Raw genomic sequence first — 19,156 nt, 5'->3', positions numbered from 1 at the left:
ATTTAAGTACTACATCACCACTTTTATTGGCTTAAAGAGATATTCTAAATTATCTTCAAAATCAAGAGAATATTTTGATAGAATTTCTTAACATGAACAAGACTGTGTACCTGTTAATAATGACAGAATATTGATAGTCTTGTTAAAGAATTACTCTATGTCTGACTTTGAATTTCAAAGAATCAAAGTTATATTACTACAAGCTAAATGTCTCTTTGTGTTGATATTAATAGGGAAAAGTATAGATTTAAGTGGAATATCGACCTCATGAGGTCTCTTTTTAGCGACCTATTTTGGAGGTCTCTGTTTATCACTATTTGTAAAGAGAGATTAAGCAGTTACTTGGTATATGTTCCCTCTTTTTTTGAGATTGAGATAAGATGTAATCTCAATCCATTTTTTCTTAGTAAAATTATGGGTCGTATCAATCCACATGGATGACCCAAAAAATACTTACGTATTTTATTTAATTAATCTCCTTCACAAAATTAACTTAAGATTCAGATAAATTGACTTATGCCATATTTCTTTCTTTTTTATTTCTCTAGTTTTTTATTCTTTGAAACATTTCACTATTTTAAATTTAATTTCTTTTGAGTTGTAAACCTTATCTTCAACATATTTTTTTAAAAAAATTATAAGTTTTTTATTTTTTTTATTTTTTATTATAAGTTGAGTGGTTGAAGTTTCATGTTGATGGACAACTAACACTAATCTTCCATGATATGTTGTGCCTCTCGTGGATCATGTTTTATAAGTATATATGTAGGAGATGTTTGATTATGATTATTTTTTAAAAGTTGAACTCTAAGAAATATGTTTAATCATAAAATTTTAAAATTAGAATTTTTAAGAACTTAAAAAAATAATTAAAAGTTGTATTAACTTTTTACACTTTAAATTACCGACAGAAGATAAAAAAAAAAAATTCTAATTTGAATTTATGAAACAAATACAATTATACAACTTTTATTTTCAAATATTATATTTTACTTTAAAAATAATAAAATATTTGTTACCATAAAACATAATCCAACATCCATTTATAATAGATTTCGGTACAACCAATTGAAAGAGAACACAATTTTATTTTAATAGGAATTGAGGTCATTTAGAAAACAATATTGGCATATTATTTCTGGAAATAAAAACTTTGGCTGGCTAGGAAAAAAAATATTTGTTGGCATATCATTTCTAGACGTTAGAAAAACTTTGATCGACTTAAAAGGGGGTATTTGTTGGCATATTATTATTTATGACGTGAGACAGAGTCACTAGACAACCTTGCATTGATGTCAATATTTTTAGACTATAGTTTCTAACTATTTTATTACCACTTTCTCAATTATCAAAACTTTTTGCTAAATCGAAAATTGGTTCAATTGTTAACTGGACATATAATGACGATAACATATACATATTTTCCTCTCTCTAGATATGAATCATTTTCGAACTGATTACTTGAAATGTGAGTTTCATTAAATAGCTTTTTTCCCATTAAACTTAATAATTAAAGCTTGATAAATATTTGAGGAAGACAATTCTAACTTTTGACAAATATAAAACATCAAAACTGCCCAAATAATGCTTAAGAGACTCTTTTAAACCTAACCTAAACTTCTATGATATGTCGTGGATCATGTTTTATAATATTTATATAATAACATTTGGTGTAGCTAATTGAAATCTATATAAGGACTACCATTTCTAATAATTTTATCACCACTTTCTTTCAAAACTTTTTGTTAAGCCAAAAAAAATATGGGTCTGAAGGGTAAGTTGATTTCTTCAGTAGAGGTGAAGTGTGGAGGACATTTGGTTCACGATATTTTTCATGCCAAAACTCATCATATATCCAACATAAGCCCTAGCAAGGTCAAAAATTTTGAGATTCATGAAGGTGAAACTGTATGTAACACCCCGTATCCGAAACAGACCAAAAAATGCAGATTTTGAGAAGTTGCAGGTGCAACCCACGGTTGCCATCTACGGACCGTAGGTCAGACCACGGTCCGTGCTGGTGGTCCGTGGTTCGCCACTGCAACCCCTCCCCAGCCAGCTCAGAAAATTGGTTAAGTCTCGACTCACAGACAGACCCATGGTCCGTAGATCAGACCACGGTCCGTGGTCTGTGTCCGTGGATCAAGACCTCCTTTACCCAGCCTCTGACATGAACTACGGTTGACCAGCACGGACCGTCGTTCGATCCACGGTCCGTAGGTCTGACCGTAGATCGAAGGATAGCAGCCAGTTAGCTGAAAATTCTGATGGGTCAACTTCAGATGGTCATAACTCTTAGCACAAAATGAATTATGTGTCCCATAACCTATGGTTAGATAGATAATTGAATTATCTTTCCAACTCCACCGAGTTTGCTAAATTCCGACCTCCGAGTAAAAAGTTATGCTTGTTTTAGTGAAGCCCTGTCGGGCAGACTCGAACTACGGACCCAATCTACGGACCGTAGATTGACCTACGGCCCGTAGGTCCATTCCGTAGATCACTCCGACAGCAGTTAATTCAGGGGTCCTTTGGTCTTTTCCTATTTCGTTTAACCCCTAAGATACGTCGTTTAGACCCTAAATCATGAGGTTTTAATTAGTTTAAACCTAGAAACATAACTAGAACTTACCTAAGTCAATTCATTAAATCAAAACTTAGAAAATTAGAAGCTAGAGAGGAGAAAAAGGTCAAGAACCCTAGTTCAAGAACGCAGCAAGGTTCCTTCAGTTCCAGCCCCGAAATCGAAAGATTTCTCCGTGAAATTCGTCACCAGGTATGTGGGATTTCACTAGTGGGTTCCTTTCGCCCATTAGGTCCCTAGAATTCAGTCAGATTCTTGATTCCATGATTATGAACAGACTTAGGGTTTCTTGAATTTGAACAGATCATCATGAATTAGTTATTTAAATGTTCCAAATCAGATTATCATGTTATTGCTCAGTTTATCGCATGAATTTCAGAACCCTAGCTATGTATTTCTTTAGTTCTTGAATTACACATGCTAGGTCAGATATTTCAGTATTCAGTTTTACATGTCTCAGTTTATGAATGCATCATTATCAGATTAATTGTTGCATTCTCAGTTTGCATGTTCAGTTCGAGCTATCCAGTATTTACAGAAATTCAGTCATAACCAGTTAACTACTTAATTCATTGGGAGTAGCATAATACCGAGTTGGACTAGGGTTTCAGCGTACCCATATAGTCCCAGAACTACGAGCCACGTAGGTGTAAGTCCCCTCTGTGGGCAACATCAGTTTAGTGATCACGCCAGTATGCCTCTATACCTCTGGCAGGGTATAGTGGGTCCTCTCGATGGGGCGTATACATCGGACTCCACATTTAGCTCATGTGGTTTTATGTCGGTTATTAGTAGCTCCCACAGTTCAGTCAGACTCTATTGCATTGACCATATTTCAGTACAGTCAGTATTCAGTCTCAGCATGTTATAAATTTGGTCATTGCATTCAGTTAGCTCAGTATTCAGTATTTCAGTATCTATATCATGTTCAGATTATTTCATTGCTTTATTGCTTTGTTCAGTTATATGTTCTTTCAGCTTTACTCCATCCTGCATGCTCAGTACCTTTCAAGTACTGACGCATACGTGCGCTACATCTTCTCGTGATGTAGGTTCAGGTTCTCAGCATCCAGATCACGCTTAGATCGATTCCCGATCTTCAGTTCAGCAGAATCAGTTGGTGAGTCCTCATTCTTCGGGGACAATAGTCATGAGTTTCTTTTCAGTGTTTTAGTCTTTTAGTTTCAGTTTTGCTAGATCTAGTTGGGGCATGTCCCAACATTTCTAGTCAGTTTAGAGGCTTATTTCAGACATAGTTAGATTCAGCTTAGTGTTTTGAGTTTGATATTTTTTTTGTATTAAACTCTCAGATTTGATATATTCAGTTATAGTATATGGGTATTCCCCATCTTTTCAGATTTATTTATGAATTAGTTTCCGCATCAGTTTATTATCTTTAGTATGCTCATGATCATGTCAGCAGGGTTAGCTTGGGATCACTTGTGGTCCTAGGTCCCGTGTCCGCGTCTTGGGGGTAGCTTGGGGCGTGACACTGTAGATGTTGGTTCAATTGTTGAATGGACATATAGCGATGGTAAAATATACACATTTCCCCTCTCTCTACATATGAATGAATTTTTTACATTTAGGTGTGTCTTATATTGTGAAAGTCCATTTCCAATTGGATATTTTTAGTAAAAAAGTTTTTGATGGTCATATTTACTTGCTCCAAAAGCTTATGTACTTTATAAGTTTTAACGGGTAACTTCTGTCTTTTATCTCTTATATTTTCGATTTTATTGATTGTAGATGGAAAAGATAAGATGTCAAAGCAAGTGATTGAAGCCGTCGATCATGAAACTAAAACAATCACTTGGAAAGTGATTGGTGGAGATCTATTAGAGTTGTACGATTCCTTCACTATTATCACATCATGTGACCATCATTGGACTACATGGACGTTTTTGTACGAGAAGAAAACTGAAGACACACCAGAGCCTCTCGTTCTCCTGGCTTATGTCCTTCATGTGACAAAAGAAATCGAGAATCACCTCCTTAAGTAATAAAACATCGATGCTATTCAATGGCTCATAGCCATATTTATACATATGCAAAGTATGTATATATATATATATATATATATATGTATGTGTGTTTTTGTGTGTGATACTGGCTAGCTAGTTCTATCTAGCTAGCTATAGTGTGTGAAATAAATAACATTTTGTTTAAAGAATATATTTCTTACTCCTTCTGTCTCTATGTGGCACTTTTCATTTTTCGAGAGTCAAATAGTTTAAGTTTGAAATTTACGCATGAAATCTTCAATTTTTTTGAAATGAAATTTATATATTTGTAAACTAAAAAGTACTATAAGTCACAATAATTAATAATTCAAAATGTTTAAAAAATCTATGAAAAACGTACGGTCAAAGTTATACTTGATTGAATCTCGAAATCCGAAAAGTGACACATAGAATGAGACGGAGGGAGTATGTTACTTTCCTTCTAGGGATGTATTTTCAATGTTCAAAATATGGAAAAAATCGATTGAATTAATTATTTTTTTGATTTTTCGATTTATTCGGTTGGTTTGTGATTTATTTTTTTTGAAAAAGTTTGATTTTCAATTCAGTGATTGTTTCTTGGCTGCCTGCTTATGATTGTTGTTAACCCATATTTTTTCAGGTTTAAAAATGGATATAGCACTGTAATGACCCGAAAAATGTTTTTTTTAGAAATTCCATAAAATTACCATTTTATCCCTCCCGATAGTTTTCCTGAATTATTTCTAATCAGTCCGTGAAGTTGGTTTGAGAATTTTAAACTATTCATTTAACTGTGGTAATTAATTATGAGTAATCTTAAATAATTTATTTTAATTGGTGGTTAATGGGTCAAATTCATAATTTGATTATTAGCCTATATCACTTGACCCATGTAATAATAATAATAATTAAAGGAAGAGGGTTAATATTATTTGGTCATACCTCAAACTGCAGGTAAAGCTTAATTAAGTTCCAATTTAGTTTTATGCATGTTGTGTATTGGGTGGGCATTCTTTAATAATATTGTATGGTATGTGTTACTTGGAGGATAGAGATTTTATAGATGGGTGTAGAAGCAACATTGAATATTTCAATTTGCTGTTGTTAGTTGTTAACACAACGTGGGTTCTTAAGGTTTTTTTGTTGACAAGTTAGTGGTGAAATAATTGTCAGTTAGGAAAAATTTATCGTTGGCAAAGTAAGACTTGCATAATTGCTTTCTGTGTAGTTCCATTGTTAAGGTTATCGATTTTTAGGTTTATTTTTATAAATTGAGAAATATTTGTTTTCCAACCTAGACTTTGTTCCATTATTAGTTGTATATTATTGGTGAAAAGGAATGAAAGTTGAAATTTAATGCAATTTTGTGTTTAAAAGTTTATGGGACAAATTGTAGTGGTGGAAGTTGATTTTTAAGGTCACTAATTAAGGTAATGATAGCTTAATCATTGGTAGTAATTTTGGATTCCAACGTGCTGATGGTGTTGAGTTCTTAGTAGTAAGGTTTGTCCTTCTTTTCGTGCTCCAAGTTACAGATGACGAATTTGGTTTAGATTTTGTATTTTCTTATAGTCATTACATGGTGATTTAAGTTTTGGTAAATTGGTTTATGTAACTACATATTAGGTATATTGTATTACATGAAGACCATTAGATTTATGATCTTGGAGAAATTGAAATTTAAAGCTAGACTTGAAACTTGGAAAATATGATAGTTGACATGCTAATTGGCATCAAGACTAAGAACTTAATTATAAATTTGGGTGAGTTTTTGGGTCTGGTAACATAGGTATTGTTAGTTCCAAAATCTTACTATGGTTATTTATTTAAATAGATTGTAAAGATTTGGAAGTCAACCGAAATATTGTTGTCCAACAATATTTGCTAATAAATACTACTCTATTTATCATCTAACACATTTTTCGAAATATTAAACTTAATAAAGTTAAAAGATAAAATAATAATATTACGTCTATTATTTATTATTTTTTAAGGAATGCCAAGTTAATAGTAAACCACTGTTATTAGGCAAGGAGATTAATATGGATAGGTTAGTATGTTAATCAAGACATAAATAAAGTGGTTTTTTTCTTTTAAATAAAAGTGGGGGCTGTGAGTGAGATTGTCCAAACTTTAATTATTGTATTGGGAAGTGATACTTGGATTGACTATTCCTAGAACTAGCATAGTGTTTTTCATATTTGTCATTCAAATATTAATGCTCCTCATTTTAAAATATTTTTCAAGTACATAATATAGGGCAAGCCAACATGCATATATATAGTCAATGTTTATTATGGACAGTGCAACCCAAAACATATTAATTGCCCAACTATTTTATATTATGTTCTACTAGTACATTTGCTATTGGCAAGTCATTTGGTCCATAAGATTCCTTTCAACACAACTTTTATTATTTTAAAATAAGAATCAACTTTTCTATATTATATTTCAATATATATAGTTCTAACAAATTAATAAATAGTTTTCTTTCTTTTGAGATTGGAAGGCTCAATTAATGCATAGTTGAGAGCTAGCAAGAATGTGTTCGAGTCAATCAAGTAATTATAATACACAATTTTCTTATAACTTATACTTTCTCTTTTTCACTTTTATTTGTTCACTTTAAATTTTACACTTTTTTTAAGAAATGATATTAATTATAACACTTATATTGATTGAGGTATAATCTTATGTCTTGAGAAATGAGTAATTAATATTAAGAGTAAAATGTGAATAAATATATTTTACTCTTGATATACGAAGAATGACAAGTAAAAACAAACATCTATTTTTAGTATAAATGACAAATAAAAATAAACAAATAAAAACATAGAGTATATTAGGTATGCAACATTTTAAATTACAAAATAAAATACAAAATTAATTTCATAAATAAATAACTTACCATATAATAAATATCAAACATAATATTACTTAGGGAAAAGGACAAATATACCCCTGAACTATCGTAAATGGTATGCAGATACCTTCCGTTATACTTTTGGGACATTGGTGCCCCTACCGTCCAAAAACTAAAGTATATGTGCCCTTCACTGTAACGGAAGACTAAATAGGGACACGTGACACAATCTTATCCGTCAATTCGATATTTAAAAAATGTCGGGTCGGTGGATAAGATTATTACACATGTATGTCCGTTAGTATAAAGGATATATATGCGCTAGTTTTTGGATTGCAGGGGCACCAATGTCCCAAAAGTATAACGGAAGGTATCTGCATACCGTTATGTGAGTTCTCTTACCGAAATAGTTATCAATGCAATATTAATATGACACAATTTGAGGCACTGTATGAAAGGGAATGCAGATTGTTCATAGGGTGGTTTGAGGCTAGTGATGTGGAACCTTTGGGTGTTGATTTGGTTAGGAAAGCCTAGGAAATGGTGATGGGAAATCAAGCTAAGTTATTGACAGCCTATAGTAGGCAGTATGTGGACCACATGGTAAGAGACATAACCTTTCAGGTTGGGGAACAAGAATTGTTTAATGTGTCACCCATTCAAGGAGTGATGCGGTTTAGTAAGAGGGACAAGCTTATCCCTCACTATATTGGTCCATTTGAGATTCTTGACCGTGTGGGGGCTAATGGATTACAGGTTAGCACTACCTCCCAACTTGACTGGAGTTCATTTGATGTTTCATGTGTCTATGCTAAAGATATACCATAGGGATAAATATTATATCATCAAGTGAGATTTAATAGTGTTGGACAAGGACTTGTAGTATGAAGAGAAATCGATTGTGATTCTTGATCGGTATGTCCGTAAGTTTGGATAAAATAAATCAGATCAGTAAAGGTCATATGGAAACATCATCTACTTCGGAGACCGCGAGAGACGTGCGAGGCAAGTACCTTCACTTGTTCGATGATTCATGTACTATACTTTTTTCTATTTTAACCTAGTTTTTCTTGTTTGATCACCTGGGAACGAGTGATGGGATAAACTGGTATTTGTTGTAACGACTTATTTTGATCGTTATGACTAGGTCAATGGTGAATGAAATCGGGCAAGAAAACTTTTCATTAGAGACCTAAAAATTCTAGGCTAGACCAGTTCAGACGAAATTCGAGCGAGGCGAAGTCTAGGGCCATCCGAGAATGGATGAGGCAAAATGTCTAGGCTTGATTTATAACTAAGAACCCGTAGGACATTATTACAAAATTGATTTTGGGTGAGTAAAACTCCTAGAATCAAACTTGGCATGAAAGAGATATAAGGGAGAAAGGTATGTCGAAAAATGGACTTTTTAGGAATTTTTGAGTCTCTAAAGTTATTAATCCGCTATAGCGGGCGGTAGGCCACTATAATGGGAGAGTGCATGCGCTATGGCGGGGTGACAATTGCTATAGCGGGGTAAGTCAGGATTTTACGCAAAAAAAGTCTCAAAACCTTTTATTTTATGCATTAATGTTTTTGAGTTTGAGAGGAGAAAATTAGGGCAATTTCTACCCAATTTTTCATCAAATTCATCGGTAAAGGTAAGTTCATTACTCCCCGATCTTGAAATTTAGAATCTAGGGTATTTCTCTTGGGGGAGGATTTTGATTTGATTTAGTGGTGGGAAAAAGCCTAGGGTCTGGTAAAATGATCATGAATTGGCCCGAGCTGGATTTGGGTATAAGTTGGATATATTTCGGCCATTTTTGATTGATTGTTATTTTTATTTATTGCTTTAGACCAAGAACAAGCCATGGCATCGAGAAAAGGGAAGGCTCGGATTCTTTAGAGCATTGAGGCTTAATTTGAAATAGGTATATAGTTGTATGTTTTCAAGTTTATGGATGTACACATGTCTACCACTTTATAGTATCACTTGTGTAATGCATGTTGGGCAAGACATAGAAAAACATATGAAATATCATCATGTTGATAATCTCATGCAGTGAACCTTTTTACTTTACTTATGGTTTTAAGTGTTATTGTTCATTGTGATTGTGATTGTGATTGTTTATGATTGTTTGGGATTGCTGGTTGGCTCAGGTACCACACCGATATATGAATAATAATGGTTGGCTCAATACCATACCTTGTAAGAATATTAATTCTAGTTGACTCGAATACCATGCCGATACACTAACAATTTGTGTGTGGGTTTCTTGAGAGGACCAGGTATGTGTATTTGTGGTTCCACGATAGGGTGGGGTTCTTGTAATTGTAATCATGTGGGACATGTTCTAGGTATTGGTTAATTCATGTTATTGTGACTGTGAGTCTATGTGATTGTGATTGTTGTTATATGTGTTGGCTAATGTTTACTATGTTGTGGTTATTTGCTTACATTCATGATTTGGAACTGACAGAGTGATCCTACCAGTACACTCTGGTTGTGTATTGATATTGCACCTGTTTTTTTTTTTTTGTTGAGTACATAACATCTTTCAGGGGCTGATATGAGACCTCAGTTAAAGGATGTTTGACTTCGAATCCAAGGTGAGCTACTCTTCCAGACTGCCATAGATTCTTCTACATCTTCTTGCCTATCTTTTCAGACACAAACTTTAGATTATTAGTTTATGTTTCCTAGCTTTCAGGGTTGCATCCTCATTATTTACTAAATAGAGTTTTGCTACTACGATTTTCAGTTTCTAGAGGTCTTCTTTTCGTAATATTTTGGACTAACGACTGAGTTTATACAAACTCAATTCTTTAATTGTTTTAAACTATTTTCTTACTATTTATTTTCATGACTTGAGACATTGTGTGTTGGATTAACTTTGGATGGATAGATTGTTCTCCCACCAGGTGATTAATGTGGGTGCCACTCATGACAATAAGGTCGTAGAATATTTTAAATAACTGAGTGACACTTTTTACCTTTTCCCCTTGATACTATGTAAAATTGGGAGGTTCTTTAGCTGGTGGACCAACCACCTACGTTGTCTTTTTTTGACTTTGAGTAATGGTATTACGTATATTGACATTGACATGAAAATGGAATATTTGTAATGACCCAAAAGGTCATTTTTAGAAATTACTATTTTATTCCTCCCGATAGTTATCCTGAGTCATTTCTGATTAAGTCGGTGAAGCTGGTTTGGAAAATTTGAACTATTCGATAACTACATGTATTTAATTTACTGATAATTATTAAATAATTAATTTATTTAGTTGGTGGTTTAATGGGCCAAGTTCATAATTTAATACCCTATTTAACTTGGCCCATGTATAAAAACTGAATTTAAGTAGAAAGGGTTAAACATTTGTAAATCAGAAGTTATTTAATAAGGGATAAAAGAAATTTCCGTGAAAGAAAGAACCGTGGTGCAGTGAGAACAAAAAGGCGGCCGACGTTAAACCGAAAGGTTCAAATTCAGGTAAAGATTTGTTCACAACTTTGATTAATAATTGTGTATGAAATCAATTATACTATATTGTTTAGTGGGGTAGGAAAATAATTTGAACTGCTAGCAAATTTACATGTTCAAATATGTATTCGGCAATTTAAGGTTGGGTTGAAAAAATCATAATAATAGAAAAAAACCTAAGAGCATCTAACCAATGGAGGGATAATAATATGCTAATGATTATGAGGCTTATGATAGCCAATGATTGGCAGTGATTAGCCAATCATTGGGAGGGATAACTTCAGATAAGTTTTAAGTGATATTATGTAGATTTTAATGGTTTTAATATTATTTCTCGTGGTTTAAAAATTGTTGGATCTTCTTTATAGCTATGATAGTATTATGTACGTTTTGTTGTATTGATATATCTAGTTAAATAGTATTGTATGAATATCATTAGATTTATTATATTCGGAGAAATTGAAACTTAACCATGGACTTGAAATTTGGAGAAAATTGAAAGAGTTGACATGTTAATTGACGTTTGGCATCAAGATTAGAAATTTGATTATAGATTTGAGCGAATTTTTGGGTCTAGTCTAGACAGAAAGTAATGTGGGTGTTCTTAGTTTCAAAATCTTATTGTGATTATCAATGTGAATAGATTGCTTTGAGTTGGAAGTTCAATGAAAGGGGAAGGCTCAAGTCTCGGAGTAAATTCTTATTTGATTCAGGCAAGTGGATTTCTAAACCCTTGTTAAGTGTATGGAATTCATGTATTTCCTTGTAATATGTGTTTAGGGTAATGAGGCTTAGTGATGGGTTGACTTGTCCACATTAATTAATTCTAATGATGAAAAAGGGGTAATAAAAGGCAATGTGATCCATTGTTTGTGTGATGTGTTGAGAATTGTTTGAAAGGCTTGTTGAATTATTGTTGATGTTGTATCCTGATTGTCTTGTTGTGAATTGTGCAATGTTATGAAAATGGTCATCTCCTCATTATTTGTGTGAACATGTCATTTGCATTGCTCTGAGACATGGTTGTGACAAGTGTTATGTTCATTGAGAAAGAATAAGAAAATAAAGAGGATGTACCATTTCGAGGGACGTATAGCGCGCCGCTGTGGATACTATATTTCGAGAAACGTATAGCGCGCCGCGACGGATACTATATTTCGAGAAACGTGTCGCGCGCCGCGACGGATACTATATTTCGAGGGACGTATCGCGCGCTGCGATGGATGCATGGACAGATATGTCCCCCATGGGTCCCGGACTGAGAGACAGCGGGTGTGTATCACTAGGTCAGACATGCATCACTATACTTGACATTACATTTCATTGCATTACACTTCTTTATTATTGGTGAACTTGATCTTGTATGTTGCTGATCTTGTGAGTGCCTTTCTATGGAACTTGTGACTGATGAATATTGAGGTTGTTGTTGAAGGTATGCAATTGTTAGTGTTGTTGTTGAGGATATGAAACTATTGTTGTTGTTGAGGATATGGTAAATTGTTAGAGTGTTGTGTTGAGCTAGGTGCTTTGTAAATTGTGAACTGTTAGGTTGGGCTGGTTTTATACAGATTGTAGTTGTGAAGGTTCAGTTGGGGTGTAAGGAGTACTTGTATTTTATCTCCTTAACTCGTGTTTAAAGGTTTACTTGCTGAGTACCGTGTGGTTTGGTACTCACCCCTTGCTTCTACAAATTTTTGTAGGTTACGAGCCTGGATTTTTGTGGTACTTGTTATTCTCTTCTCTTCCGAGGCCTCTGGGAGATTTGTGAGGTAGTTGGTTGTCTTCTCAACTATCCTTCTTACTCCTGTTTATGATCTTGTTCTACTCTAGAAACAATGTCATATGAGACTTGTATTTTTCTTTTGATTCAATTGTAATACTTTAGAGGCTTGTACACGTGACAATCAGATTTTTGGGGTATATTTGAGTTTATTATAAAAATTTCCGCATTTTATTGTAATGGTTGAGTTTTAGGCTGACTTGTCTTGGTGGGTTAAGACAAGTGCCATCACGTCCATTTTTGGGTCTTGACAAAATGGTATCAAAGCCCCAGGTTCATAGGTCTCACGTGTGTACAAGTCGAGTCTAAGTAGAGTCTCGAGGATTGGTACGGAGACGTCTGTACTTATCTTCAAGAGGCTATAGTGACTTTTAGGAAAAATCTTCACTTCTTGGATCTATATCGTGCGTACTTGGTCCAATTTTGATTATCATTTCTTCACTCCATTCACTCTCATTTATATGATGACTCGTGCGTAGTTCCTGATGTGAGTATTTGGTGTGTTGTATTTGTCTTGGATGTTAGATTTGTTACAAATGTGGAAGTGATAGACTTGTAGAAAGGATATGTTGTCAGATTTAAAATGTTCAACGACTCGAATAGATTGAGTTAGGTGATGACTTGACGAAATAGTTTGAGGATATTCGAATGATGAGGTTGAACAATAGTTTGAGGAATTTTATGAATGTGTTTATTTTTGGTTAGTTACCCCCAATAAAGGGAATAGTACTTGTGTGGTATATGCAATATCTTGATTAGTTTGATAATGGAAGTGGAATGATTAAAAGGATGGATAGGTAATGAACATGTAACTTTGGAAACTATAATTAGTAAAGTTGTGATAACATGTATGGGTTGCTTAGCAATTAATGAAAACTGATGTTGCATTAGTTGATGTCACGCCCCAAGCTACCCCCAAGACGCGGACACGGGACCTAGGACCACAAGTGATCCCAAGCTAACCCTGCTGGCATGATTATGAGCATACTAAATACAATCTGAATAATAGAAACTGTGCGGAAGCTAAATCATAAATACATCTGAAAAGATGGGGAATACCCATATACTGTAACTGAATATATGAAATCTGAGAGTTTAATACAAAAGAAATATCAAACTCAAAACACTAAGCTGAATCTAACTATGTCTGAAATAAGCCTTTAAACTGACTAGAAATGTTGGGACATGCCCCAACTAGATCTAGCAAAACTGAAACTAAAAGACTAAAACACTGAAAAGAAACTCATGACTATTGTCCCCGAAGAATGAGGACTCACCAACTGATTCTGCTGAACTGAAGATCGGGAATCGATCTAAGCGTGATCTGGATGCTGAGAACCTGAACCTACATCACGAGAAGATGTAGCGCACGTATGCGTCAGTACTTGAAAGGTACTGAGCATGCAGGATGGAGTAAAGCTGAAAGAACATATAACTGAACAAAGCAATAAAGCAATGAAATAATCTGAACATGATATAGATACTGAAATACTGAATACTGAGCTAACTGAATGCAATGACCAAATTTATAACATGCTGAGACTGAATACTGACTGTACTGAAATATGGTCAATGCAATAGAGTCTGACTGAACTGTGGGAGCTACTAATAACCGACATAAAACCACATGAGCTAAATGTGGAGTCCGATGTATACGCCCCATCGAGAGGACCCACTATACCCTGCCAGAGGTATAGAGGCATACTGGCGTGATCACTAAACTGATGTTGCCCACAGAGGGGACTTACACCTACGTGGCTCGTATTTCTGGGACTATATGGGTACGCTGAAACCCTAGTCCAACTCGGTATTATGCTACTCCCAATGAATTAAGTAGTTAACTGGTTATGACTGAATTTCTGTAAATACTGGATAGCTCGAACTGAACATGCAAACTGAGAATGCAACAATTAATCTGATAATGATGCATTCATAAACTGAGACATGTAAAACTGAATACTGAAATATCTGACCTAGCATGTGTAATTCAAGAACTAAAGAAATACATAGCTAGGGTTCTGAAATTCATGCGATAAACTGAGCAATAACATGATAATCTGATTTGGAACATTTAAATAACTAATTCATGATGATCTGTTCAAATTCAAGAAACCCTAAGTCTGTTCATAATCATGGAATCAAGAATCTGACTGAATTCTAGGGACCTAATGGGCGAAAGGAACCCACTAGTGAAATCCCACATACCTGGTGACGAATTCCACGGAGAAATCTTTCGATTTCGGGGCTGGAACTGAAGAAACCTCGCTGCGTTCTTGAACTAGGGTTCTTGACCTTTTTCTCCTCTCTTGCTTCTAATTCTTCTAAGTTTGATTAATGATTTGACTTAGGTAAGTTCTAGTTATGTTTCTAGGCTTAAACTAATTAAAACCTCATGATTTAGGGTCTAAACGACGTATCTTAGGGGTTAAAAGAAATAGGAAAAGACCAAAAGACCCCTGAATTAACTGCTGTCGGAGTGACCGACGGTTTGGACCTACGGGCCGTAGGTCAATCTACGGTCCGTAGATTGGGTCCGTAGTTCGAGTCTGCCCGACAGGTCTTCACTAAAACGGGCATAACTTTTTACTCGGAGGTCGGAATTTAGCAAACTCGGTGGCGTTGGAAAGGTAATTCAATTATCTATCTAACCATAGGTCATGGGACACATAATTCATTTTGTGCTAAAAGTTATGACCATCTGAAGTTGACCCATCAGAATTTTCAGCTAACTGGCTGCTATCCTTCGATCTACGGTTAGACCTACGGACCGTGGATCGAACGACGGTCCGTGCTGGTCAACCGTAGTTCATGTCAGAGGCTGGGTAAGGAGGTCTTGATCCACGGACCGTGGTCTGATCTACGGACCGTGGGTCTGTCCGTGAGTCGAGACTTAACCAATTTTCTGAGCTTGCTGGGGAGGGGTTGCAGTGGCGAACCACGGACCACCAGCACGGACCGTGGTCTGACCTACGGTCCGTGGATGGCAACCGTGGGTCGCACCTGCAACTTCTCAAAATCTGCATTTTTTTTGGTCTGTTTTGAATACGGGGTGTTACATTATCTCCCCCTTGGGACCATTCGTCCTCGAATGAAGGCTAAACTAGCTGAAATGGAGGGAGAGGGCTGCAATCCCTTCCACTGAACACTGAGAACTGAATTTCTGACTGAACTGAGTTCCAAGGACATGCAAATTCGCTGAAAATGCAAGTACAAACTGAAGGAACATGATTCTAAGACTGAATTTTCGCATGAATGACTGAAAAACTGAAGAGGAACTATTACCTCAAGCTGGAATGGGATCGGAAGGAAAGAGGTGAGGATACTTGGACTTCATGGCTGCTTCTGCTTCCCAAGTAGCTCCCTCTACTGACTGACTCCTCCACAAAACCTTGACTGAAGCGACTTCTTTATTTCTCAACCTTCTAACCTGACGATCGAGAATCTCAACTGGTACATCCTCATAAGAAAGACTATCTTTCACGGCCACACTCTCTAATGGCACTATGGATGCTGGATCACCCACACATTTCTTCAAAAGAGAAATGTGAAAGACTGGATGCACTGCTGCTAAATCTGCTGACAACTCTAACTCATAAGCCACTTTACCAATCCTTTTCAAGATCCGGTAAGGGCCTACATATCTGGGACTGAGCTTTCCTTTCTTGCCAAATCTCATCACCCCTTTCATAGGTGACACTTTTAGGAAAACCCAATCATCAACTTGGAACTCTAGTTCCCTTCTTCTCACATCTGCATAAGACTTCTGGCGACTCTGAGCAGTCTTAAGTCTATCTCTAATGAGTTGCACTTTCTCCATAGCATCAAAGACCGAATCTGGTCCTATCAAGGCTGCTTCACTTACTTCAAACCAACCAACTGGAGATCTACATCTACGCCCATATAATGCCTCGTAAGGGGCCATCTGAATGCTGGAATGGTAACTATTGTTGTAGGCGAACTCAATAAGAGGAAGGTGATCATCCCAACTACCCTTGAAGTCGATCACACAAGCTCTCAACATGTCCTCTAAGGTCTGAATGGTACGCTCTGCCTGACCATCCGTCTGCGGATGAAATGCTGTGCTAAGATTAACCTGAGTACCAAGACCTTTCTGAAATGACTTCCAGAAATGAGATGTAAACTGAGGACCTCTATCTGAGATGATAGACAAAAGAACTCCATGCAACCTCACAATCTCATTAATGTAAAGCTTGGCGTAATCCTCCCGCTGAATCTGTAGTCTTGACCGCCAAAAAGCGAGAAGACTTAGTAACCCTATCAACAATCACCCAAATGGAGTCATGTTGTCTGCGAGTACGAGGTAAACCTGTGATGAAGTCCATGTTGATCACTTCCCACTTCCAAGTAGGAATGTCAATCTCTTGAGTCATACCTCCTGGTTTCTGATGTTCTACCTTTACTTGCTGGCAATTGGGGCACTTAGCCACAAAGTCTGCTATATCTCTTTTCATACCATTCCACCAATAGACTTCCCGCAGATCGCGATACATCTTAGTGGCGCCTGGATGAATAGAATATCTGGAATTGTGGGCTTCTGCGAGAATATGCTGTCTCAATTCACCCACATCAGGAACACACAATCTACCTTGATAGCGAAGTACACCATCTCCCCCTTGGGAGAAAACCTCCACTCTCTGATTGTGGACTGCACCTTTAAGTTCAAGCAAGATTGGATCACTGTCTTGATTTTCCTTAACCTCTACTACCAAAGAAGATTCTGCCCCATTCTGAACTGTTACACCACCATCTGATATGCTCAAAAGACGAACTCCTAGGCGAGCAAGTCTATGAACATCCTTTGCTAGATCTTTTCTTTCTTCATCAACATGTGCTACACTACCCATGGATAGTCTGCTAAGGGCATCTGCTACTACATTTGCCTTACCAGGATGGTAATGCACACTCATATCATAATCTTTGAGGAACTCTAGCCATCTTCTCTGGCGAAGATTCAACTCTTTCTGGGTGAATACATACTGGAGACTCTTATGGTCTGTGAACACATCTACATGAACACCATACAAGTAATGTCTCCAAATCTTAAGTGCAAACACCACTGCTGCTAGCTCGAGGTCATGAGTTGGATAATTCTTCTCATGTACCTTAAGTTGTCTAGAAGCATAAGCTATAACCTTACCTCGCTGCATCAACACACAACCTAGGCCGACTCTGGATGCATCACAATAGATCACATAACCATCTGAACCCTCTGGTAGAGTCAAGACAGGAGCTGTAGTCAACCTAGTTTTCAGTTCTGCAAAGCTTTTCTCACAATTATCTGACCATTGGAACTTAACCTTTTTCTGAGTTAACTTAGTCAATGGAGAGGCTATGGATGAAAATCCTTCCACAAACCTTCCGTAATAGCCCGCTAGACCCAAGAAACTTCTGATATCTGTAGCAGAGGTAGGTCTGGGCCATTGTTTCACTGCTTCTATCTTCTGGGAATCTACTCGAATTCCTTCACTAGACACAATATGCCCAAGGAAAGCAACTGATTGTAACCAAACCTCACACTTACTAAATTTTGCAAACAACTGACGATCTTTGAGAGTTTGCAGAACAACTCTCAAATGACTCGCATGTTCTTCCTCATTCTTAGAGTAAATGAGGATATCATCAATAAAGACGATAACGAACAAGTCTAAGTACTGCTTGAACACTCTGTTCATCAAATCCATGAAAGCTGCAGGAGCATTGGTTAGTCCAAATGACATAACTACAAATTCATAATGACCATACCGAGTTCTGAAGGCTGTCTTCGGAATGTCACTATCTCTGACTCTAAGCTGATGATAACCTGATCTGAGGTCTATCTTTGAGAAATGACTAGCACCCTGAAGTTGGTCAAACAAGTCATCAATCCTGGGATAGGATACTTATTCTTGATTGTGACCTTGTTCAACTGCCTATAGTCAATGCACATTCTGAGAGAACCATCTTTCTTCTTCACGAACAACACTGGTGCACCCCATGGCGAAATACTAGGTCTGATGAAGCCCTTATCTAGAAGGTCTTTCAACTGCTCTTTCAATTCCTTAAGCTCAGCTGGAGCCATTCTGTAAGGAGGGATAGAGATAGGCTGGGTATCTGGAAGGAGATCAATTCCAAAGTCGATTTCCCTTTCGGGAGGAACTCCAGGAAGATCTTCTGGGAACACTTCTGGAAACTCATTAACCACTGGAACTGACTCAAGAGTTGGGGTTTCAGAACTAGAATCCTTAACCCGAACTAGATGATAGAGATAACCCTTAGAGATCATCTTTCTGGCCTTAAGGTAAGAAATGAATCGACCCATAGGCGCTAAGCTACTACCCTTCCATTCTAGGATTGGTTCGTTTGGAAACTGAAAACGAACAATCCTAGTTCTACAATCGACTGAGGCATAACAAGAATGTAACCAATCCATGCCTAGAATGACATCGAAGTCTACCATTTCTAACTCTACAAGATCTG

At 36.3% G+C, this 19,156-nt stretch overlaps 2 protein-coding genes across 2 annotated transcripts in view; both read left to right on the top strand.

Annotated features, from left to right (window-relative positions):
• Positions 1-19,156, top strand: part of LOC125813446 (kirola-like) — a 436,501-nt gene that overhangs the window by 23,641 nt on the left and 393,704 nt on the right. The gene's annotated exons all lie outside the window — the stretch shown is intronic.
• Positions 1,762-4,770, top strand: LOC125813476 (kirola-like). Its single transcript, XM_049492980.1, has 3 exons — positions 1,762-1,912; positions 4,083-4,118; positions 4,334-4,770. The coding sequence occupies exons 1-3, from the start codon at positions 1,762-1,764 to the stop codon at positions 4,585-4,587; spliced, it is 441 nt and encodes a 146-aa protein (XP_049348937.1). The 3' UTR covers positions 4,588-4,770.

This window comes from Solanum verrucosum, unplaced genomic scaffold (assembly GCF_900185275.1).
Source record: "Solanum verrucosum unplaced genomic scaffold, falcon-dt-bn FXZP01000203.1, whole genome shotgun sequence".
In the NCBI taxonomy this organism is placed as follows: domain Eukaryota; kingdom Viridiplantae; phylum Streptophyta; class Magnoliopsida; order Solanales; family Solanaceae; genus Solanum; species Solanum verrucosum.
The sequence above is the reverse complement of the archived record's forward strand: the minus strand, read 5'-3'. Positions and strand labels throughout refer to the sequence as shown.